At 38.9% G+C, this 25,316-nt stretch overlaps 1 protein-coding gene across 5 annotated transcripts in view; it reads left to right on the top strand.

Annotated features, from left to right (window-relative positions):
• The window catches only part of ext2 (exostosin glycosyltransferase 2), a 155,360-nt gene that overhangs the window by 80,173 nt on the left and 49,871 nt on the right, over positions 1-25,316 (top strand). For all 5 annotated transcript variants that reach the window (XM_073049688.1, XM_073049691.1, XM_073049689.1 and 2 more), the window contains 2 exons: positions 4,710-4,841; positions 19,347-19,536. In XM_073049688.1, coding sequence (XP_072905789.1) covers positions 4,710-4,841; positions 19,347-19,536 — 322 coding nt within the window. The remainder of the gene's footprint in view (positions 1-4,709; positions 4,842-19,346; positions 19,537-25,316) is intronic.

Here is a 25,316-nt window from a genome sequence, read left to right as displayed (position 1 = left end):
AAAGATTGTCTTGTAAAATGATCTCTCACCTACATAGGTCCAAAGAGCATATCAATTAGATCAAATTGAATTTCCAACAATCATTGGACTGAGATAACCAGGTAGATTTTGTGCAGAGCTTCTCCACTTTGACATATTTACTTGCCTACCTAGTTTTAAGGAATTTGCAAAGTTTGGAGGAGAAACTTCCTCCTTGAAAATGCTGTCTGCCTCCCACATTACTTTTGTCCATATTGGAGGCAATTTTTTGGGAGCATTTTTTTGCCTCAATCCTGGATCATTGTTTGCTAACTCTGAACTTATCTTCCTAGTAATGAAGTTAAGACACCATAATATAGGCAAGTTGTACAGATTGCTCATAGATTATTAATTGCATAGTTTGTTCAAGTTTTATTATCCCTCTCAACCCCATTCTCCTACCTTCTCCCCATAACATTTGACACCCTTATTAATTAAGAATTTATTGACCATTGCTTTAAATAGACCCAATGACTTGGCCTCCACAGCCATCTCTGGCACTGCAATCCACAGATTCATCACCCTCCTGCTAAAGAGATTCCTCCTCATCTCTGTTCTAAAGGGATGTCCTTGTGTTATGAGGCTGTGCCCTCTGGCACCCCCATCTATAGAAACATACTCACCAAATCCATTCTATAGAGGTCTTACAATTTTCAATAGGTTTCAGTGGGATTCCCCCACATTCTTCTAAGCTCCAGTGAGCTATCAAACATTTCTCATATATAACCCTTTCATTCCCAGGATCATTCTCATTGAACTTCCTCTGGACCCTCCAATGTCAGCACATCTTTTAGATAAAGGATCCAAATCTGCTTGCAATACTTCAAATGTGGTTATAAAGCCTCAACATTACATCCTTGCTTTTATTTTCTAGTTTTCTCAAATCCAACTCAACCTACAAATTAATCTTAAAGGAATCCTGCATGAGGACTCCAAGTCCTTTTGCACCTCTGATTTCTGAATGAAATCCCCATTTTGAAAATATTCTGTGCCTTCTTCATTCTACCAGAGTGCATGATCACGTGCCTCCCGACACAATATTCTATCTGTCACTTCTTTGCCCATTCTCCTATCTGTCTACTACTCCTAGAACTCCCTGCTTCCTCAACAGTACCTGCCCTCACCTATCTTCGTATTGGCCACAAAGCCATAATTCCTTCATCTAAGTCATGGACGTATAATGTGAAAAGTCCCAACACTGATGCCTGCATAACACCACTATTCACCAGCTATAAAAGCCCCTTTAATCTCACTCTTCACCAATCTAATCAACCAATGTTTTCCTGCTTTAAAAACTTAATAAATAACAATTAATTTAAAGATCTGAGCTGAAGATGATTACTTATGATTTGTATAACTGTCCTGAATAATTCTTTGACATTTGAGTTGAGTTTTTTTTGGGTATTCTTGCACCTTTAAACATGGTGACTTAATTTTGACCCTAAGAACACTTGAGTGTGAGTAATCACTAGAATCATTATGATAATTTGATTTAGGAGCATGATCAGTTTTGTGGGTGGAACTGACATATAATATAGCACAATTTTTATAAGATTGATTCACGTTGGTCAAGCACTTTGTGTTCCTTCAAATAGTTGGGCTGCCTTTGTTGATTTTCAGAGAACTGTGTAATTCCCAAAATTTAATGGTGTTTTCACACTGATGGGTACTGCTATGAGGAAATGTTAAAAGTGGTCATTTAAACGAAAGGTCACAATTCTGTATGAGCTCAAGCCTATTTTTTTGATATCTCTCATCTTATCAATTCAACAACAAATTGTGGGCTTTGCAACAGATAATTATCAAAATCAGATTTATTATCACGGACAAATGTTATGAAATTGGTTGTTTTGTATCAGTCATACAGTAAGAGTAGTAAAAACTATAAACTACAAAATAAATAAATAGTGCAAAAGACAAATAATTACTGTAGGTAGTGTTCATGGAAGCTCTTCCAAATTGTTGAATGCAGGTTTTCAGTCTCTGTATGTCCTTCCCAATGGTAGTAATATGAAGAGGGCTTGTCCAGAATGGTGAAGACTTTTAATGACATTTGCTGCCTACTTGAGGTACTACGTATTGAAATATCCTTGATGGCAGGGAGAGCTGTGCCCTTGATGGAACTGACTGAGTCTATTACTCTACAAATAAGAATCCCTTGAAACTGTCTTCAAATAAAAATATAGAACATTTGGAAGTAGAGGAAAAAATAAGAGTGAGTTGATATTTTGGAAATTATTGATGATTTATCGCGCATAGCTCTAAAATTCTAATCAACCTCTACTTTGTAATTGCCAGAGGTATATTAACAGGTATTGGAGCAGATGATCAAATATTTGGTCTTCAGCATAGGCTCAAAAGAAGGACATATAGAAATGAACAATTTAAGGGAGAATTTCAGACCATTGGACCTTGATATCTGAAGGTATGCCTAACAATGTTATAAAATTAAATTTGGAGCTGCACAAGTTGCCAATTAGAGAAGCATGTATGTTTTAGATTAATGTTGAGCTGGAGAAGATTAAAGATGAAGGGCAGGACCATGAAGAAATTTGAAAACAAGTTAGGAATTTTAAAGTGTGGTTGGTTAGAAAGGAACCACTGTTAGTTTGAGTAGCAAATGGGTGAAAGAGATCTGGTGTAACTTGCAACACTGGCAGTAGATTTTTTTTGTTAAACTCAAGTTTGTGAACAAAAGTCATAACTCTCCACTATGGCAGTATTCCCAAATCTAATCTATGTATGTAAGTGTCCTTGGCTTCTTCAAATTGCTTTCTTTCCATTATAAACATCAGGGAAGGGAAAGTTGTCTGATGTATTGCATGGTATTTGGTGCCATTTGCAACTGTTCACATATCCGTGTCTACAAGATGCAAGAACTGGGTTTTCTATGTTGTGCAGAAGTAACTCTTGGATCATTAGTGTGCCAGGCAGTGACCATGTCCAGTGGGAATCAAAACACCACTTTTCAACATTCAGTGACATCACTATCATTCAACACTGAATTCCCCAATTTTTGTTTTGGCTCAAGCAATGTAGTCCCAAGTTCTGTGATCACAGGCTGGGTATTCTACAGCAGGCAAATCCATTTGACTCTCCAAACTTCTCCCAGCACAAGTCAGGAATACAATTAAATCTTCCCATTTCCTGGATAATTACATTGGAAGCTTGAATTTATTCAGTTTGAAGGAGCCTCTTGTACTTGATGGCTCACTCACCATATTAAAAATGGTGTATCTCATCCACTGGATGCAGTACAGCAATCTGCCAAGGCTACTTCAACAATACTTATGCATGTCTTAACTTCTGCCACCTAAACTATTATCAGGAGGTTTCAGTCCAAGTAGTACACAGTCCTGATTAGGTGCTATCATCAGAACTGCTGAAGTCTTAGAAAGCTTATGTTTGATAGCTCTGAGGATACTTTTACCAAATGTAACTTTGCAGCTTTATTGAGTGGCTGACTACCGTAGTTCAAAATAAAAGTTATTACCAGAATACATACAAGTCACCACATACAATCCTGAGATTCTTTTTCCTGCAGGCATATTTAGCCTATCTGTAGATCATTAACTGTAAACAGGGTCAATGACAACAAACTGTGTAAATGCAAATGTAAGTGAATAGCAATTAATAACAAGAGCATGGAATAGCAAGATAAAGAGTCCTTAAAGTGAGACCTTCAGTTGTGAGAACACCAGAAGTAAATGAGTGTAGTTATCCCCTTTTATTCAAGAACCTGATCGTTGAGGAGTGGTAAGTGTTCTTCAACCTGGTGTAATGATTCCTGAGGCACTAGTACCTTCTACCTGATGGCAGCAGTGAGAGAAGAGCGTAGCCTGAGTGGTGAGGATCTTTGATGGATGATGCTTTTCTATGGCATTGTTTCATGTTGATGTGCTTAATGGTTGGGAGGGTTTTATCCGTGATGTACTGGGCTGAATCCACTACTTTTGTAGGATTTTCCGTTCAAAGGCACTGATGTTCCCATATCAGGCCATAATGCACCCAGTCATCACACTCTCCACCACACAGCTCTCGAAATTTGCCAAGGTTTTTGACAATATGTCAAATCTCTGCAGACTCCTGAGGCAGTAGAGGTGCTGTTGTGATTTCTTTACAATTGTATTTATATGATGAGTCCATGACAGGTCTTCTGAGATGGTGACACCCAGGACTTTAAAGTTACTGACTTTCTCCACCTGTGATCCTCCAATGATAACTGGCTCATGGACCTCTGGTTTCCCTCTCCTGAAGTCTACAATTAGTTGGTCTAATTGACGTTGAGTGAGAGGTTGTTGTTATTACAACACTCAGCCAAATTTTCAATCTCCCCCTTCTGAATAGGAAGAGACAACAGATGCTTGTCTTTCTGGTTGTATTCACATATCCTAGATTAAATAAAAATATCTTGTAATTTTAAAGTAATATTTTCAAAGTTTAAAATAGTGAACTTGTACTCTTCTGGTGAGATGATGATGAAGTACAAATCTCAGTGTGCATCAGCATTAGAATTGTAGAGTTGCTCTACAGTTGGGCCAAATGACATTGTATGATTGTTCATATCACGGTTCACTTGGACTACCTTTATTTTATAATAGTAAAATTACCCAAGCAAATTTTAATTTAGAGTATTACAATTATGATTGTTACTATTTAGATTATTTAAAATCAATTAATTTTTATTGCAGGCAAGGTGGTTCTGGGAAGCTTATTTTAAATCGATGAAAGCCATTGGACTTGCTACCTTGCAAATCATCAATGACAGAATCTACCCTTATGCTGCCAAATCCTATGAGGACTGGAATGATCCAACAACTGTGGTAAGTGTATGATACCCAGTACTCATAAAGACTAGCTGCATGACTTATTTCATCTGTCCTTTTTGTGTATTTTTTCCTCTGTGAGCTCTTTTCAATAATGAAATGTTTACCATTGCTTTATTTTCATGGCCTTTATTTCTCTTCATGTTTGTCTTGCTTGAGCTCCTGAAGGTTAACTAAAAACAGATTCTCCTTTTAAAGCTCAGACAGTCATTTACCTCTACTTAATGATGTGGTAATTGGGAGATGATAATAAATGATTCATTTGTGTTAAGGAAATGCACTGATCTTTATCATTCTGTTGCCTGTCTAGAGATATCCCTCAGTATTGAGATCAATTTATTATTTTTGAATGAAACTGAACTAATGAGTTAGTGACTGTATTAAATGCAATTTAAGCATTGTCTTGAGAGAAAAATGTGTCATTCCAACAAGAACCAGCTGAGATTTTCACCTGTCTTTATATTCATCGCTTAGTTTGTTTAAAAATGGAATTAATGCTTAGCAATATTTTATAAAACGCTTAAAAGGCAGAAAATTGACATTTTACTTCTGTAAGCCACAAAAGTGGTTATTTTTTCAAAGAGTTAATTCTCCATTTGAATTTGGTTCACTGCAGAATATCTAACACTTGGATTGTCTCGAACCAGAGATTGGTGTGCAGAGTATTCTGATAGCACAATCCTTTCATGCTTCCTGAGTCCCATGATGTCTTGCATAGTATGTTGAATAACATTTCACTATAGGTATCCTGTAGAAAACACCACAGCACTACTTTTATTTAAGCTTTATTTTCATTCACATTTGATATTCACTGCTTGTCATCTTGTCTGAATATTTTCACTGCCATGACTAAACCTGTTCAGCGATTTGCCTTGGAGGAAAACATTTTTTATGATTTCTGTCCAAAAGAATTGCTGCATCCATCTCCTACTCCATCTAGTGGCCCTTTCCATCTTAATATAGTTTGACACTATGAATAGTCCTTATTCTTCTCAATATAGAGGTCATACACTAGAATGAATAAAGCTCAAAGATTATGATTTGCAATAGATCAAATCAGTTTTAGAACATGAAAATATGTGGAGAATGAACTGAGCAAAGATCCGAAAGAGTTAATGCATCTTGAGGCTGTTTTTGGCCTTTTGACCATTACAGGATGAGAAGCAACTTGGAATACTTTCTCAAAGTATTCATTGGAAACGCATCTAGGGTAATTGGACTGAAGCATTGAATAAATCAAGTGTTTTTTTTATCCAAAAGCTGTAATTGAAACCACATTGTGGTAGGATGTAATTTAAAAGGCATCATAGACAGAGTGATGTGCTTGTCTCTGCAGTCTCGCAGAGGCCTAAGATGCAGCAATCCATGATTGTAAATGTGTCCACTCCCTTTCTGATAAACATTTGTGAATCTTAAAAGGCTCCCCTTAGTTTTACAGAATGATGAGTTGTATAGATGTTGGTGTGTTAACAAGCAGCCTTTATTGTTTCACTGTCTGTCCAACACAGCATGTCTCACGCTGTAATCTGATCAGTTCAATAAAGTAGTTCTTTCTGACAGTGTTGCTTGTCATGCATGTCTGTAACATTTTAAGCAAAGGAAAAAGTATCTCAAATAGCACATGTCAGCACTATAGCATCATAGTTATTTACTTTGCATTTGTGGATAGCTTGAAACTGAGAAATGCCAGCTTCCAGACACTTAAAATATTGTTCTCACAGCATGAGTAAAACTGCCAATCTGTTTCCAACAAATATAGTCCTCTCTTTGATCCTGAAATGTTTGATTTTTTTGGGAAGCAATATTGTTTTACTGTGCTCATAATTGTTTGTGGAGTAAAATTCCTTTGAAAGCTCAGCAGCCAATGGATTGATTCTGTATTCAATTTTTAGCGCTGTTACTCTTGTATGAACATTATGCAAGTTCTGTTTAATATTTTTGTTTCTTAAAATTGAAATAGTGACCTCATGATTGTCTAAAACATGTTGGAAATATTGCCTAAAGAAAAAAGTGTTAATTTTCAGCAATCTGCTGAGATTTTTGTCAAACCTGCATGTGTTTCCTGTGTTACCATTTTACTTATTATTGGGGAGTACTAATGTAATTTTGAAATATTCAAGCAATAGTTCCCCTCAAAGTTTATTAAAAAGCCAACATACTGTGGACACTGAATTATATGCACATCCATTAAGATGCTCATTTGAAAATTCCAGGCTTTAAAACTACAGTTGTGTATAAATAAAAACACAAAATGCTGGCAGAACTCAGCAGGCATCTATGGGAGGAGGTAGTGACGACGTTTCGGGCCGAAACCCTTCATCAAGAGTGAAGTAACATGGGATGGCCAAGGGGGATAAGAAGTGGGGGGAGGGATGTAGAGAGCTGGGAAGTGATAGGCTGGAGGGAAATGGGCTAGGGGAAGGTGGAGAATTATGAGAAATAAAAGAGAATGAAAGGTAGGGCTGGGGGGAGATTATAGTGAGGGGCGAAAAGAGAGGGAAAGAGAACCAGACTAAAATTATAGATAGGGATGGGGTAAGGGGGGGGGGGGCAGGGGTATCAACGGAGGTCTGTGAGTTGAACGTTCATGCCAGCAGGTAGGAGGCTACCTAGGCGGGAGATAAGGTATTGCTCCATCGACCTACGTGTGGCCTCAATTTGAGGGGTGGGGCAAGGACTGGAACAAGCTAGTTCAAGTGTTGTCAGGCTGGACCTGATCACAAATTGTGCCAATCAGAATTCTGCCATGATTGTATGATACGCATAAAGAAGTTAAATGATTTCTATTTATATTAAAATGTATTTATTTTTTCTATAAATTGATAACTTCATTTCTGAAAATAGATTAAATTTCCTTAAGTACATTTGAGAGCTCCCTGAGGACTGTGTAAATGCACTTGGTGGTATGGTACAAAAAGATAAAATAACAAGTAAATGCCAAATTCAAATCCTATTTGATGATGGTAATCTTGCCCAATGTAGTAATGAATTTTCCCCTACTTGAAATACTTCTATGTGAATGATATTAGGTGCCGATGTCTCAGCTGTGCCCATCTTCCTTGGAGCTGTTTGCCTGTATTGAAATGAACAGTCAATGAACCTGAGCCGAATTTCACACTCTGAGCAGAATAAGCTGTTAGTACTGAGCTATTGGTCTCCACGTTCAGTCCAACATTAGAGAAAATTTGCAGTGACAACTCAGTTTTTTCAAAGTTCAGAATTCTAGTGCCAATATAAGAGGCCATCAGAAATCACTTGGATTGTTAATAGTCCAGCTGTTTATTTCAAAAGAAAAGTTGTGCACACTACTCGTATATCTCCAATATTGGTGTTCAGAATTTTTAAGTATGCTGCCAAATAGGTGGATAAAAGTTTCCACAAAACTCCTGTTTTCTCCTCATATTGCTGTTTTTTCTGTGCACTGAATAATAGTCTTAAAGTAAACATCAGTGTGAAAAGTAACTTGGAGCTGTGACAACAATCGTGCATATTATGTAAGACAAGTAATGATTTGGGGTTTCAATCTATAATGTACCCCAGGTGAGTAATGCAAAGTAAGCTTTCAATATGTACAACGAGCTGGAGGAACTCAGCAGGTCGGGCAGCATCCATGGAAATGAGCAGCGGATGTTTCGGGCCAAGACCCTTTGTCAGGACTGAAGAGGGAGGAGGCAGGGGCTCTATCAAGAAGGTGGGGGGAGGGTGGGAAGGAGAAGGCTGGTAGGTGCCAGGTGAAAAACCAGTAAGAGGAAAGATCAAGGGGTGGGGGAGGGGAAGCAGGGAGGCAACAACAGAGCACCAAACTATGTGCAGCTGGTTGATCACATGCTTCAAGCAAACTTGAACATCCTTCTTCACCTTTCCTGCCTATCTCCTACCTGCTTCCCCTCTCCCACCCCTTGATCTTTCCTCTTACTGGTTTTTCACCTGGCGCCTACCAGCCTTCTTCCCACTGTCCCCCCACCTTCTTTATAGGGCCCCTGCTCCCTCCCTCTTCAGTCCTGACGAAGGGTCTTGGCCCGAAACGTTGACTGCTCGTTTCCATGGATGCTGCCCAACCTGCTTAGTTCCTCCAGCTTGTTGTACGTGTTGCTTTGACCCCAGCATCTGGACTGTACTTTGTGTTTAGGCTTTCAATATGTTGGGCTTCTTAACATTTGAACTGACCATGAGCTAATGAGGTTATTAAAATGTATAAATAAATGTTTAGAGATTGGAGCTGCTGTAATTTAAGCCAGTTGCAATATTGCTGTACTCTTTAAGACTTTGGAATTGGCCACTTGTTTTCTACTGCAGGTGAAACTTTAACCAATCTCCTTTATTTTTAGTAGTTTTTACATAAGATGCCCCAAAGAACTTAACAGCATTGTTGAATGATTTGCAACCTCTTCTCACATATACATTGGGTAAAATTATCAAACCCTTTGCTGAAAAGGTTGGTTTTATTGGTGGAGGAGCTCAGGGAGGATATTAATACTTCAAATCTAGATGGCCGAAAATGTTCAGATTGTTGGAGGAATTAAGGTTAGGGATGTGCAAGAGATTAGAAGAATGCATAAAATTCAGAAGGTTAAAATAACAGAGTTAAGAGATAGACAATGAAGGCACCTTAGAGACATGAATTTTAAAATCAGAGCTTTTCCAAATCAAATATCAATGTAGGTTCGCAAGATGAGAGTAACTTGTGAGCAGGACTTGGTATGTGATGGATATTAAAAGTAAAACAATTACTGCAGATCTGCAAAATCTGGAAATATGAAATTGAAACAAAATATAGAAGTACTCAGAAGGTCAGGCAACATCTGTGGAAAGAGAAACTGAGTAGAGATCTTGATACAAACTGATAGAGCATAGAAATTAAATATATTTAGAGTAATAAGAAAGCAGGCAGGCAAAATAAAAAGAATGAGGAAAATAAGAGGGTAGTGCTCAAATGGTGAGAGAGGCTAGTGAAGTCTAAAAAATTGCAAATAGATTGTTTGGCGAGTCAGATTCCAATTTATGCCATGAATATTGAAAAGTAATGTGAAATGTGTATTTGCATTAACAACCAATACACCCAAGGATGTGCTGGGGGCTTTTCCTTATAAGTGCTGCCATACGTTTTGGTGTCAACATAGCATGCCCATAATGCTTGTCAGAACAGCAGAGAACACAAAGAAAAACCAGAACATATGAAGCAACAAAGAAGTGCCACTGGAAAACCCCTGTTCCTCCCACCCTCAGGCTGTCTGCGGCCTCTGGCGGACTCATGGATTTGCAAACATTGGGCCCCAACTTCCCTGCAGACTTGCTTCAGCTATTAGACTGAATGGCTAATAACAATTGCTTGCTTCTAGCAAGGCGGCTGGACCGGATGGAGTTTCCCCACGATTACTGAGGGCCTGTGCGACTGAACTGGGAGAACCACTACAGCGCATCTTCAACATGAGTCTAGATCAGAGAAGAGTACCCAGACAGTGGAAAACATCTTGTATTGTCCCGGTACCGAAGAAACCACAACCAAAGGAGTTGAATGACTTCAGACCTGTTGCCTTGACGTCGCACGTGATGAAGACCATGGAGCGGCTGATAATACAGAATCTGAGGCCACAAACCAGGCACGCCCGGGATCCGCTTCAGTTTGCGTATAAGGAGAAGGTGGGAGTGGAGGATGCTATCACGTATTTGCTGCACAAATCACTCTCTCACCTAGATGGGGTCAGTTGTGCTGTGAGGATTACATTCCTTGACTTCTCTAGTGCCTTTAACACCATCCAGCCCAAGATCTTAAAGCACAAACTAACGGAGATGGGAGTAGACTCTCACATGGTGGATTGGATAGTGGACTACTTGACAGATAGACCTCAGTATGTGCGGTTGGGAGACTGTAGGTCTGACACAGTGGTCAGCAGCACAGGAGCGCCACAGGGAACCGTACTCTCTCCGGTCCTGTTCACCCTGTACACATCTGACTTCCAATATAACTCGGAGTCCTGCCATGTGCAGAAGTTCGCTGATGACACGGCCATAGTGGGGTGTGTCAGGAATGGACAGGAGGAGGAGTATAGGAAACTGATACAGGACTTTGTGATATGGTGCAACTCAAACTACCTGGTTCTCAATGTCACCAAGACCAAGGAGATGGTGGTGGACTTTAGGAGATCTAGGCCTCATATGGAGCCAGTGATCATTAATGGAGAATGTGTGGAGCAGGTTAAGACCTACAAGTATCTGGGAGTACAGTTGGACGAGAAGCTAGACTGGACTGCCAACACAGATGCCTTGTGCAGGAAGGCACAGAGTCGACTGTACTTCCTTAGAAGGTTGGCGTCATTCAATGTCTGCAGTGAGATGCTGAAGATGTTCTATAGGTCAGTTGTTGAGAGCGCCCTCTTCTTTGTGGTGGCGTGTTGGGGAGGAAGCATTAAGAAGAAGGACGCCTCACGTCTTAATAAGCTGATAAGGAAGGCGGGCTCTGTCGTGGGCAAAGTACTGGAGAGTTTAACATCGGTAGCTGAGCGAAGGGCGCTGAGTAGGCTACGGTCAATTATGGAAAACCCTGAACATCCTCTACATAGCACCATCCAGAGACAGAGAAGCAGTTTCAGCGACAGGTTACTGTCGATGCAATGCTCCTCAGACAGGATGAAGAGGTCAATACTCCCCAATGCCATTAGGCTTTACAATTCAACTGCCAGGACTTAAGAACTTTTTTTAAAGCTATTATTAATGCTTTTTGAGTTAGTGATTTAGATGCATATCATATTATTACTGAGTTAAGTATTGTATGTAATGAGTTTTTGCTACAACAAGTGTATGGAACATTGGAAAAAATGTTGAATTTCCCCATGGGGATGAATAAAGTATCTATCTATCTAGACCTTCAGGCTTTTATTGGAACATTCAATTGACCTTCAGACTTCGAGAAGTAATGTAAAAGTGATGAATGAAAATGGCAGGTGGGGGGGGAGGGGGGAGAGCCAGAACTGAAAAACACACAACAGATGCAGTGTTTCAACCCAAAACATCTGAGGGCTACAGGAATTGTAAATGTTGGATGACTCATTGAGTTCCCCCATTTTACAGTGGACAACAAAGATTTTACTTCCTGAATACTTTTGGGTGTATCTTATGGATTTTGTTCTGCTGATGGTGAAAATCACTATGAAAAATTCCCTATCATGTACCATTTGTTTGAAATTGCCTATATTTGTTACTTCAATTCATGATTCATGTTAATTAAAATGTTGCGCACAAGGTAAGCTGAAAAGTTTTCTATCTTGTGCAGGCGTGCCTGGGTGCACTTAGGCTAGGTGGATTCTGCATGGTAGGACAGGATTTAGAAAGGCTATAAATTTCTGTGAAGGATTTCGATATTTGAGATAGATATTTCCCAGAATAATTGATGCCAAGGTTATGGAAGACATTTTTTTTGTTCCATAAATCAAACAGATCATCAATGACAGGCAATTTGAACAACTCCTAGTTGGACTTGAGAAAATTGCATGGAAGACATTTAAGGATGTTGTTGAAAATTTCATGGCAACAACAGAGCACCAAACTATGTGCAGCTGGTTGACAACATGCTTCAAGCAAACAAACCATAAGTTCAACATGTCACTGACGATTCATTTTCTGCGTTCCCATTTAGACGACTTCCCTGAAAATCTTGGTGCTCACTGTCAGTGATGAGCATGGTGAAAGGTTTCTCCAGGACATTTTGGTCATAGAGAAACAGTATCAGGGCAACTGGTATCCATCAGTGGTGGCTGATTATTGTTCAACACTTAAGTGAGAAGCCTCAGACACTGAGTACAAATGAAAATCATCATCAAAACATTTTTAGCTTCGTTGAACCAAACAAAAGCACCATTATGCAATTAAACATATTCAATAAGAGTTAATTTCTTGTTTCTGCAAATTCATACATGATACAAATACTCTGAAATTATACTTGTGTTCAGCTTCAGGGGATCTATCATGAAACAAAAAAAAAATCTGAGGAAGCAACACTTCCGGGGGGAGGGGGGGAATGTCCAGTGCTTTGTTTCTTGAATATCTGTTCCATTTAAGTATTCTTTAAAAAAAAGAATAGTAAGAAATGATCGGGCAGATTTGAGCCAATGCTTCCAAATTTTTTTTACTGTTTCCAAAAATGTGAAATACCTTGTTGTGACTTGATCATATATTAATTGAAATATTTAAGTTTGCTCTAATTATCCATGACATTAACATGTTGTGATATATGTTAGATTGGAATGATAGTTTACACTTCATTTAAACAGAGATTGATAGATTCTGGTCATTGAGGGAATTAAGAAAAGCAAGTATAGTGCTGAAGTGGAGGATCAGCCATAATCGTAAGTCGTAAAACAATTTTGAAGGGCAATATGGAGTACTGCTGATCCTATTTATTTTTATGAAACACTCAGCATTTTGAGGCACTGGAAGTATGATAATGATCTCCCCCAGATGACTCTTAACACTATTCAGTCACAAAGCACTTGCATGTTTATGTAGTCAATGCTTGTTGAAATGCAAGATAGCTCCAGTCGTGATGAGTAGATGTTTATTAGACCCAAACATCATACTTCAGGAAACTAAATTTAAAAATGCTTATTACTAAAGAGAAAAGGATGTTATTTAAATTAGTTATCTCTATGAGAGAGATTATGTTCTTGCAGATTTAAGATGTTTTAGAAGCTCAGTGTGAGAGACATACCAACCTTAAAGTTGCTGCTATGTGTAAGTGTGGAGTAGATAATCTCTCTTGACTGAAACATCAGAAATGCGCATCATATATTATAGAAAATGGCAAAATTGGATAGGGATGAAGAAATACAATTATAGATGGTCTGAATCATGAAAAATATCCAGACAGAATGTAGCGACTCCATCTGTTGCAGTAAGGAAGAGGCAGACAAACTTCTCAATGCAAACTAGACCTGTGAATATCTTTACATAGATTTAGAATTGCACTGCAATCTACTGTAGGCTGCACACTTAAAGAAAAAAAAAGTTGTTTGCAGTTCAGATTTGGAACTGAAAGTTATAGGCAGAAGAGGAAAAAGTGCTAATCCTTAGGTGGGCCATCTCAAATGCTGACTTAGCTGCTTTATGAATTATACTCTGCATTTAAGTTCAACATCTTTGAAATGGCTTGAGCTTTTTTGTGTTTAGATTACAATTACTTACAGCTGGTGTACACTAATTTAGTGGCAAGCAAATTTTATATTATAAATATTCATGTACAGTATCTTCTGTTCTCAAAACTCTGAATGACTTCTTTAAACATTCTTATTCAAGTGTCCAATTGCCAAAAGTACTCTTTCTAAAGTGTAAACATACGGTAATGTTTAATTTGCTCTTTCTTATATTTAAATAAAAAAAACATGTCAGCAGGAAAGGTCTCTCTGTTCTCCTGCCGGTTTCATGTCACATGAGGAGTATTTGAGATATTTTGAATTACAGCCAAAACTGCTGGCTTTATGTTCTGGCATCCATTTGACTTGGAGGTTTATATTCCTGGAACATGCATTTTTATCAAAATTAAAATTGAGGCTATAATTTTATTCATATTGCAAGTGATACATTTTTTCCTGAATTTTATATGAAATAAACAATGGTGCAATAATACATTATCAATTTCTTTAATATGTAACTTTTAGTCGAAAATTGGTAGGTTGCAAGTTAATTCAGTGCTGACCCTTCTGTGGGTTTGTTTAAATTCATTTCCTGTTGCTACATATTTAGATGAAAAAGATCTCATTGGAACTTCCAAATAAGAACATGTGTGAAAATATACATTTATAAGTAAAGGCCATTCTGGGTTATTAGGTTTATTCTTAAATCTGGTTAATTGAGTAACCAGCTTTTCTGTAAATCGGATCGCTACCTGCATACAGGCAGACACTAAAGAGCAAAGCTTCAGAGATTAGGACAGCAAAGTTGTGGTCGCAGGAGGCAGAGAAACATTGCTTCGAGTCAGTGGACTAGGCCACGTTCAAGGACTCGTCTGCGGATCTGAATGAATGACTTTATTAAAACAGTTGTGCATGAATGTGACTCTACAGAATCATTCAGAAGCCCTGGATGAGCCATAAGATCTGCAATCTGCTGAGGAGAAAATCAGAGGCGGTCAAGTCTAGGGAAGAAGAAAGTTACAAGAGATCCAGGTATGATCTCTGGAAAGCTATCTCACGGGTGAAGTGGCAATTCCAGACTAAAATTGAATAAGTGAAGGATGCTTGACAATTGTGGCAGGGCTTGAATACTATCACCTCTTGTAAAGTTAAATCAAGAGACATAGGTGACAGCAGAGCTTCACTTCCAGATGAACACAATGATTCTATGTTTGCTTTGACCATCAAAACATGGAGGAACCATCATGAGCTCCCACAGACCCCCATGATCCTGGGATTTCATATCATGTGACTGATGTGTGAGCAGCCTTCAGGAAGATGAACCAATGAAAGGCATCCAGCCCAGATAGGGTACCTGGCTAAGTACTGAAGACTTGTGCTGATCAACCAGCTGAAGTATTCACTGAGATCATTAGCCTCTTGCTTCAGCACTCTGAGGTACCCACCTGCTTCAGGTAGGCTACAAATATACTGGTGCCCAAGAAGAAAGTGGTGACTTCTCTCAGTGCCTATCGTCCAGTAGCACTTGCATCCACAGTGATAAAGTGTTTTGAGAGTTTTGTAATGGAGCAGGTCAACTCCTGCCTGAGAAGGGACTTCTGTCTGCTCCATTTTGTCTATCAGAGCAATAGATCCACATCAGATGCCATCTCATTGGTTCTTCGCTCGACCCTGGAACATCTGGACAGCAAAGATGCATACATCAGGATGTTCTTTATTGACTACAGCTCAACATTCAATGCTATCGTCCTTATAAATTAATCAATAAGCTTTAAGACCTTGGTCTCAATACCTCCTTATGCAATCGGATCCCTGATTTCCTCACTTAGAGACCCCGGTCAGTTCAGATTGGCAACAAAATCTCCACAATCTCCATCAGCACAGGTGCATCACAAGGCCATCTGCTTGGCCACCTGCTCTACTCATTTTACACTTATGACTGTGTGGCTAAGCACAGCTCCAATGCCATATTCAAGTTTGCTGACAACACCACTGTCATAGGCCAAATCAAAGGTGGGGATAAATCAGCATATAGAGGGAGATTGAAAATCTAGCTAAGTGCTGCCATAACACCATCCTTTTACTTAATGTCAGCAAGACAAAGGAGCTGATTATTAACTTCAGGAGAAGCAAATCAGAGGGCCATGAGCTAGTCTTCATCAGAAGGTTAGAGGTAGAGAGGGTCAGCAATTTTAAATTCTTTGGTGTTATTATTTTGGAGGACCTGTCCTGGGCCCATCACATGAATGCAATTACAAAAATTACAAAAAGCATGGCTGTGCATCTACTTCCTTAGGAATTTGTGAAGATTCAACAGGACATCTAAAACTTTGACAAACTTCTATAAATGTGTAGTGGAGAGTGCATTGACTGGCTGTATCATGTCCTGCTATGGAAACACCAGTGCCTTTGAATGGAAAGTCCAACAAAAAGTAGTGGGTGCAGCCCAGTCCTTCATGGGTAAAGCCCTCCTCTCTATTGAGTACATCTGCATTAAATACTGTTGCAGGAACACAGCATCCATCATCAGGGACCCCCACCACCCAGGTTATGCTCTTCTCTCGCTGCTACCATCAGAAAGAAGGTATAGGAGCCTCAGGACTCATACCACCAGGACAGGCACAGAGACTGCAGAAACGATCAACAAACTGACCATCACAGAGGTAGATTGGTGAGTTGTGAGAAGTAACAGGAATGTAGTGAGTCAAGAAGGCTGTGCTGTTGCTCAGTATCTATATAACCATATAACAATTACAGCACGGAAACAGGCCATCTTGGGCCTTCTAGTCCGTGCCGAATCTAGGTTAAGTCATCTCTTCAAGGCTGGAGAGAAACTGGGTCAGAAAGGAACAGACCAGTTATCTTGACCCAAATGGTCACCAGTAACTTAGGATGAGGAGATTTATCCGAAGCAGCATGAAAAGTTAATGTCCAAATTAAGAAGTAGATAGTCATGTAATCAATAGATTGCTCTCTGAGCCATGTGAAAATTGCAAGGAGTCAGTGAGTCTTGGTGTTCAGCTGGCGGAGAATCTCACCTGGTCCCTCAACACTAGCTCCATAGCAAAGAAAGCCCATCAGCATCTCTGCTTTCTGTGAAGGCTGAGGAAAGTTCATCTCCCACCCCCTATCCTCATCACATTCTACAGGGGTTGTATTGGGAGCATCCTGAGCAGCTGCATCGCTGCCTGGTTCGGAAATTGCACCATCTCGGATTGCAAGACCCTGCAGCGGATAGTGAGGTCAGCTGAGAAGATCATAGGGGTCTCTCTTCCCGCCATCACAGACATTTACATTACACACTGTATCCGCAAAGCAAACAGCGTTATGAAGGACCCCATGCACCCCTCATACAATCTCTTCTCCCTCCTACCTTCTGGGAAAAGGCTCCGAAGCATTTGGGCTCTCACGACCAGACTATGTAACAGTTTCTTCCCCCAAGCTATCAGACTCCTCAATACCCAGAGCCTAGACTGACACCTTACTGCCCTATTGTCCTGTTTATTATTTATTGTATTGCCTGCACTGTTTTGTGCACTTTATGCAGTCCTGGGTAGATCTGTGGTCTAGTGTAGTTTTTTTTTTCTTCTCTCTGTTTTTTACGTAATTCAGTCAAGTTTTTGTATTATGTCATGTAACACCATGGTCCTGAAAAACTTTGTCTCATTTTTACTATGTACTGTACATAGCAGTTATAGTCAAAATGACAATAAAAGTGACTTGACTTGAGATAAGACCTTAAGATATAAAAGCAGAATTATGCCATTTGGCCTTTCGAGTCTGCTCCACCATTCAATTCATTCCGCCTCATTCCCTGGCCTTATCCCTGTAACCTTTGATGCCGTGGCCAATCAAGAACCTGTCAATCTCTACCTTAGATCAGGGACTTCATTGTGTGATTCAAAAACTGGTCCTCATTTGCCAAATTCTGAAACTTTCCCAGTTTTCTCAGGATTCCTTCTTTTGGCAAAAGAGTAAGTTTTGCTTTCAGTTTTCATCTTTCATCCATTGCTTGTTGGATTTTTGTACATTAAAAGGACTACCTGTTTGCTGTGAACTATGTACTTACAGCCATAGCTTTTACTGCATCTTCCCAATCTACCTTATTTACTCTTGCTTTATGGCTTTTGTAGTGTGCTATTTTTAGATTTGAAACTCTGGTTTCAGATTGAAATAAATCATTCTGAATCTTCACTCTGAAACTTTACCCAAACAATTGGTAAAAAGAATGGCCGATAGAAGTAATCTAATGAGGTGCATAAAAGCTGACTGTAAAACTCAACTAATATAGAAAAAGATTAGCAAAAAATTAATGTAGACATTGGGATTCAGAGATCTTGTCTAGTGGAATGTCACAGGGATTGGCTCTTGGTCCTTTGTCGTATATCTACATCAACCCAAGTCTAATGCATGCAGGTTTATTGATGATAAGAATTTGTGGGTATTGTGGGTTGTGGGGAAAAAAATACAATGATTCTCGGAGAATACAAACCAAAATAAATGAGCGAGATGATTGCAGATAAGGGGAAAATGGAAAGATTTGTCTTTTTCATGGCAAGAGAATAAAAATAATTTCTGAGAATAAAAGATTTTCTGAGTGATTGCTGTGTCCTTGAGCTACTGAATGTTAACATGCAGGTTTATAAAGCAGAGTGGGAAGCATAGTGTAAATTGACCTTTCTTGCTAGAGGATTTGACTATAAGGACAAAGGTATTTTAATCCAATATGCAGGAGCCTGATGAGACCATTCTTGGAATGTGATGTGCAGGGCTGATAAAATCACAACCAAGGGACTGGAACAACAGACTGTATATCCTATGACTGACTCCACAGCCTTTTGAGAAACAAATTCTAAAGATTCACTGTGCCCTATCTGTAGAGAGTTATCCTTGTTTCTGTGCTAAATAGTGTACCCCTTGAAGCTGATCCTTAGTTCTAGATGCCCAAATTGCTGAAGCATTATGTCTGCATCTGCCTTGCCAAGCTCTTTAAGGATTGTATATTTCAGGTGATCACCTCTCATTCTTCTAAATTCAATCATGTAAACTTGGTGTATGTTCTTGTGTGGAAAAACTTACCATTCCAGGAAAGAATTCTATACAAAGTTTTCAAACAATGCTCTTATTTGCCATAAATGAATTCATTAAATGGAACGAGTCCAATCAAATGAAGTCTTCATTTCTTTTCAAATATTTTTATTCTTGGAAAACATTGCATAAAGTATTTGCTACTGAATGACCAAAGTTTGATTAAAGTTTTAGATGATCTTGGAAAATATCTATTGCCAGCTCATTTAGTAACAGTAATCATCTCTTTATTTGTATTGATCTATGCTGTTACTTATGAGACTTGTATCTTTGTATGTTTTATATTCAGAAAGTGGTGAGTGTGAACAATCCTCTCTTCCTCCCACTCATTCCACCTCGGTCTCAAGGCTTCACTGCTGTTGTTCTCACCTTTGACCGTGTTGAAAGTTTATTCCGAGTGATCACTGAGATTTCCAAAGTGCCCAGCCTTTCCAAGTTGCTGGTTGTGTGGAACAATCAGAACAAAAGCCCCCCTGAAGGTAAGATGTCGATCTAGTCTCAAGACATGGATGAATAATGGGGAGGTGGTAAAACTGCACAGTTAAATGAAATAAACGAGATGGGAAAAGTTCATTTGTACAGGTTTGCAAATTTCCTCAAAGTGGCCATTCACTTTTATCCATGCAACTTGATTTTTCATTAGGTTTCAATAGGTACATTTAATATCAGAGAAATATATGCAATATATATGCTGAAGTTTTTTTATGTACAGTTGCCAGAAAAAAATGACCCTTTACAGTTACCTGGTTTTCTGCATTAATTACTCATAAAAAGTGGTCTGACTTTCATCAAAGTCACAATAATAAACAACACAGTCTACCAAAACTAATAACACACAAACAATTGTACTACTTCTCGTACACTGAGTACACAATTCTAATGCTGACAATCTAGGTTCAAAAAAGTATGTGATCCTCTGGGGTAATGCTTTCTATAAAAACTATTCAGAATCAGTTATTCCAGTAAATGAGATAAGATTGGAGGTGTGGATCATAGAGGTGCCCTGTCCAATTAAAAAAAAGACACACAAAGTTAGGTTACTGATGTAGCCTGCTCTTCTCAAGAAAGATCTGTTTATGTGCACCATGCCTCAACCAAGACAACTTTCAGAAGACATTAGAAGAAGAATTGTAGAGAAGCATGCAGTTGGAAAAGGCTACAAAAGCATTCTAAAGACCTGAGTGTTCATCCTAAGGGAAAATGTCTACAAATGGAAGAAATTCAGTACTGTTGCTACCCTCCCTAGGAGTGGGCGTCCTGCAACGATCACACCAAGAGCACAACGTGCAATACTGAAGGAGGTGAAAAAGAACCCAGGGTAACAGCAAAAAACTGCAGAAATCTGTAGAACTTGCTAAAGTCTCTGTTCATGTGTCCACTATCAGAAAAACACTGAACAAGAATGGTGTTCATGAAAGGACACCATGGAGGAAACCATTGCTCTCCAAACAAAAACATTACTGCACTTCTCAATTTTGCAAAAGACCCACCTGGATATTCCACAACACTTCTGGGACAATGTTCTGTAGACAGATGAGACAGAAGTTGAACTTTTTGGCAGAAATGCACATCGTTATGCTTAGAGGAAAAAGGGCAGTGCACACCAATACCAAAGCTTTATCAAATCTGTGAAGCATGGTGGAAAGAGCATCATGGTTTGGAGCTGCTTTGTTGCCTAAGGGCCTGGACAACTTGCAATTGTTGAAGGAGCAATGAATTCAAAATTGTATCAAGACATTTTACCGGAGAATGTCAGGGTTCCACTCTGTCACCTGAAGCTTAATAGAAGTTGGATGATGCAAAAAGACAATGATCTGAAACACAAGAGTAAACCAACAGCAGAATGGTTTAAAAGAAGAAAATTCGTGTTTTGGAATGGCTAAGTTAGAATTCAGACCTTAATCCAATTGAGATGTGTCGTGCCAATAGCTTTTGGGACCACCTGGTAAAGGAAGCCATTGAAATTAAACTAGAGGAAATGAATTTTAACAGAGATGAAGATTTTGCTGTAAGCAAGAACTGTAATTTGATTGTAAAAAAAGTGGGGGAGTGGAAACTGGATTGGATGAGGACTAACCAATCAGGAGGGATGGACTACAGAGATAGTAAATACCACAGGACTAGACACGCCCAGGCATCATCCCTGGAAAAAAATGGCAGATTTTGTCATTGAATGTCAGTTATAATCAATACCTGTACCCAGCTGGAAGTCTGAAAAGGACTTATTTGTTACATACGCCAGGAAAACACCAGATGCCTCTATCAATGCCTCTGCCTCATCAATGCCTCATGGAACTCCAGACTTAGTGGATTAATAACATTTCCCTCATCAATCCTCTTGGTTAGTCTAGCATAAAACTCTGTTTACCTTTGACAAAACCATACTGTTTTCTCTAATCAACCCATGCTTGTCCAAGTGACAACCAATTCTCTCACCATTATCCAACCAACTGAATCCTTCCAAATGTTTTTTTTTCTTTCTGTTTTCCATTATGTGTGCTTTCTTACTCTTAAGTACCAGTTTTGTCCCTGATAATAGTTTCTATAACTTTTTCTAGTAAATTGTTTGGTGTATAGTTATTGGGTTTATTTTATGCTCTTTTTAAATAAGTGTGTAAAATTTCCAATTTTGCTGTTCCCAGGCACCAACCCTAAATCTGTATCTCCATTTTTTTTCACCATTTATTCTGACACTTTTACTATCCCCTACAAGTTTGACTCCAAATATTTGGTCATCTAAAGAGCCCATAATTTCAAAGTTTATGCCCCAGCCGCAATGAACTTCAGATCTGGGAGGAGACTGAGTTCTTCATGTGATTCATTTACCACTCTCCCAGTCAATTCAATTCAATTCATTTCAGTTCATTTCTTCAGCCAGATGTATTACTCTAGCAGAATCTAAAGGGACTTTATTCCACTTTGATTCTGTCCCCATCATTTGTTCTTTTGTCCCATTTAGATATTTTCAGTGCAAAACATCAACATAACATTGGCTATTCCAATATTTTTTAAACTCACTCTAAATTTCCTGTCTTGTCAATGTTGCCAACATATTCTGTTTTGTTTAGTACTTTCAGTATCAAAGTACTTTGCTGTGCTTAGCGCTTAACTGCATTCTAACATCAGGAGCAATTGAGAATGAAGAGTAGAAGCTCCCTTACCAGAGATGTACACATCCTTTTCTGTGGTTCAGCCTCATTAAAAAGGGTTGGTGAATGAATTTGTGGCTGGAAAGGAGCTTGTAATGGGGATCAAGGAATTTGGTTATGAGTCTCTGTAGTTACTTTTATTTCATTTCCACTCTTCCGTAGAAATTATCTTTGCATCTCTCTACACTGCAGAAGAACAAGATGTTCTGTTGATTACACAAAATGGTTTGATGGTCAATGCCTAAACTTAGCTTTGTGCTGCTGTGGTTCATAGAATATCTTAATTTATAATTTTTGCTAGTTGAAAAAAAGATCACTTTTCCGGAATTATTAATTCAACTTTGCTGTAATGCTAATACAACATAAAATGCAGCCAGTATCTTTTCAAATGCTTCCTTTCAAGAAGAGACAAGTCTGTGAGTTGGTGGCTGTGCAGATAAGAAAATCAGTTCCACCTGGTTGTAAGGTCTGCAGTTAGCTCTAATGATTTTTTTTTTGTTTCACTTTAAACCTCAATTACTGCTAGTAATGCATGTTTTTTATGTAAAGATTTATAATTTATGGCCAATTTGGCCTTAAATTATTGAAGATTTAGTCATGAAGTAGATTGAAGTTTACAAATCCCAATAATTTGAGGTATAGTTTAATATAATAGTCTTCCATATTTTAAGGGCTTCTGTGTGTTTTAAAGAAACAAACAGCAGCTTTGTGAAATGTGCTAGTTTATAACTTTTCCAAATTAATTTCTGCACAGATGAATATTGTAAAATGTAACTGTCTTTATATATTTAATTTGGAACACTAAGTTTGCACAGCTGCCCAAAACCAAAAGCACTGGATACTGGAAAATTAAATTAAGACTTTGACAAAATTAGTGAGAACTTTATGATCCAAGCTTAACCTTCTGGATTAAAATAGATCATTAATTACTTGCAAATTGACAGGAAAGCTAATAGAAGGCAAGGATTCAGATTCAGATTCAGTTTATTGCCATTTAAAAACCACAAATGCAATGCAGTTATAAAATGAGACAATGTTCCTCCAGAATGATATCACAAAAACTCATGACAAAACAGACTACACCAAAAAATCCACGTAACGTTTGGCAATCCCCAATCCAGAGTCTGGAGAGGCTGCTGCGTATTAATATCACGCTACCATCTTAGCGCATTCCCCGGAAAGGAGCTCCAATCCCACCAGACAAACAAGACCAAAAACTAAAGCTACAAGACCTACACGAAACCACATATTTACAACATATAGTTACAACAGTGCAAACAATAGCATAATTGATAAAAACCAGACCATGGGCACAGTCAAAATAGTCCAAAGATGTTGAAAGGCTATAAGTTCAAAAGAAACCACCACACAGTTTCCACAAGTCCCCGATTGACTCGTCATTCCACGCAGAAGGGAATACCCCCGCTATGGACTTCCATGGCGCCACTCGACTTAGCCTCGCAGGCGCAGCACACACCGAAAGCGACCTGACAGCAGCGGACTTAGAGTCCATCGAACCTCCGAGCCTCCGATCGTCCCCTCCGGAACAGCTTCTTCGAGCACCATCCTCTGCGAGCGTATTAAGATGGTCGCGCCAATGGCCATCGGCAACGCGACGCCGAGGAATGGGGGCCTGTTCTTCCCAGCAGAGACCCAGACCTCACAGCAGCAGCAGCAACGAAGAACGTCTTCCTGGAGATTTTCAGATGTTCCTCCGTGCTCCCACGTCTGTTTTTCATCCGATTATGATTGTGCACGGCACCCCGCTTCACAAATAACAGATAATCGGCTCTGGAGTGGCCGCTGCAAGCTGCGTTGCGCCGCCATCTTGGATCAGATCAGATCTATGATCTTGTACACAAGACACCAAACTGTTTCTTATTCTATATTCCGTTGGGCATTTTGTATATTTCAGAATTTGTCCCTAAGCAAACATTTTGATCGTGCTTTTCCAAGTATAAGCCTTGCCTCTTTTTCTGACACATGGCCAAAGAGGGCATTTGTGTATGATACAGTATTAAAAAAAAAACATACAGAACTTCTAAAATGATTCTAGGGAAGTGCATGTCCTTATCATCAGGAACTTCCCACCTATTGTCTGGTATATCTATGACTGTGGTGTTGTACTCACTCTCGCCTCCATCTGGTCTACATCGATACTGGATTCCTGGTGATCTAAACAAATATTCTGATCAGATAACTGATATAAGCGTTTTTAAAATTTGCTCATTGAATATGGAATATTCTTCCTCCATGTTATTACAGGGTCTAGGAGTCAGGCTTTATCAATGGCTTTATCTTCAAAACTCCAGTTTAAAGAGGAAAGTTTTTTGGGTCTCAACCATAAATACTCAGTCTGTTCCTAGGTGACAGAAGATTTTTGGGAGGCTTTGGGGCTTACTTTTTTTACTGCTCTTCTGAGCATTGCCAAGAAGTTCTGTCCCAATGCATAAATTTTAAAAATCTGCAAAAACAGACCAATAAGGCAGTAGATTTATTCAAGGCTTTGCTGTAGAAAAATTCAATAATGTCTGAGCAGTTTTCGGGGAACCCACATGCCCTGCAATGTAGTTTTCATTCATAAGCTTTCTGAAAAAAGTGTCGCTTCAGAATTGAATAATGTGAAGTGCTCGTATTGATGCCAGAGTGTTGACTAAGGTTATCAAAGTTAGGATTTGTCCATTAGTCTTTATCCTTTAAATGGTATAAGTCTTGATTAAGATCAACAATATGCTCCAAGATTGCAAGTTAACTTCTATATGCATAGTAAATTTCAATGGTGATCTTGCAAACTATTTTGTTACAATTTGGCACTTTCATCTCACTTTTATTGTTCTTAGACCCAAGTCAGACTTTTTTATACCTCATTTCAAGTTGAATTCAATATTTTTCAACTTGGATTTCCTGGTTCAGAATCTTTTAAATGCACATCCTATTTTCAATGTGATTGGCTATTCAGTGATAGTGCTATTCAGAAGTCCCTATAGAGGGCGCTGAGCTCTCTGGATGTCTGAAAGACAAACTTGCTGTGCAAAACTTCCATGTAATCTATGGACGAGTGTAAGTCTAACTGATGTGAAATAGCTATTTGCAGGTTGCAGCATAACGAG

The sequence above is a fragment of the Hemitrygon akajei genome, chromosome 6, assembly GCF_048418815.1.
Source record: "Hemitrygon akajei chromosome 6, sHemAka1.3, whole genome shotgun sequence".
NCBI lineage: Eukaryota > Metazoa > Chordata > Chondrichthyes > Myliobatiformes > Dasyatidae > Hemitrygon > Hemitrygon akajei.
This window is presented reverse-complemented; position numbering and strand designations above follow the sequence as displayed.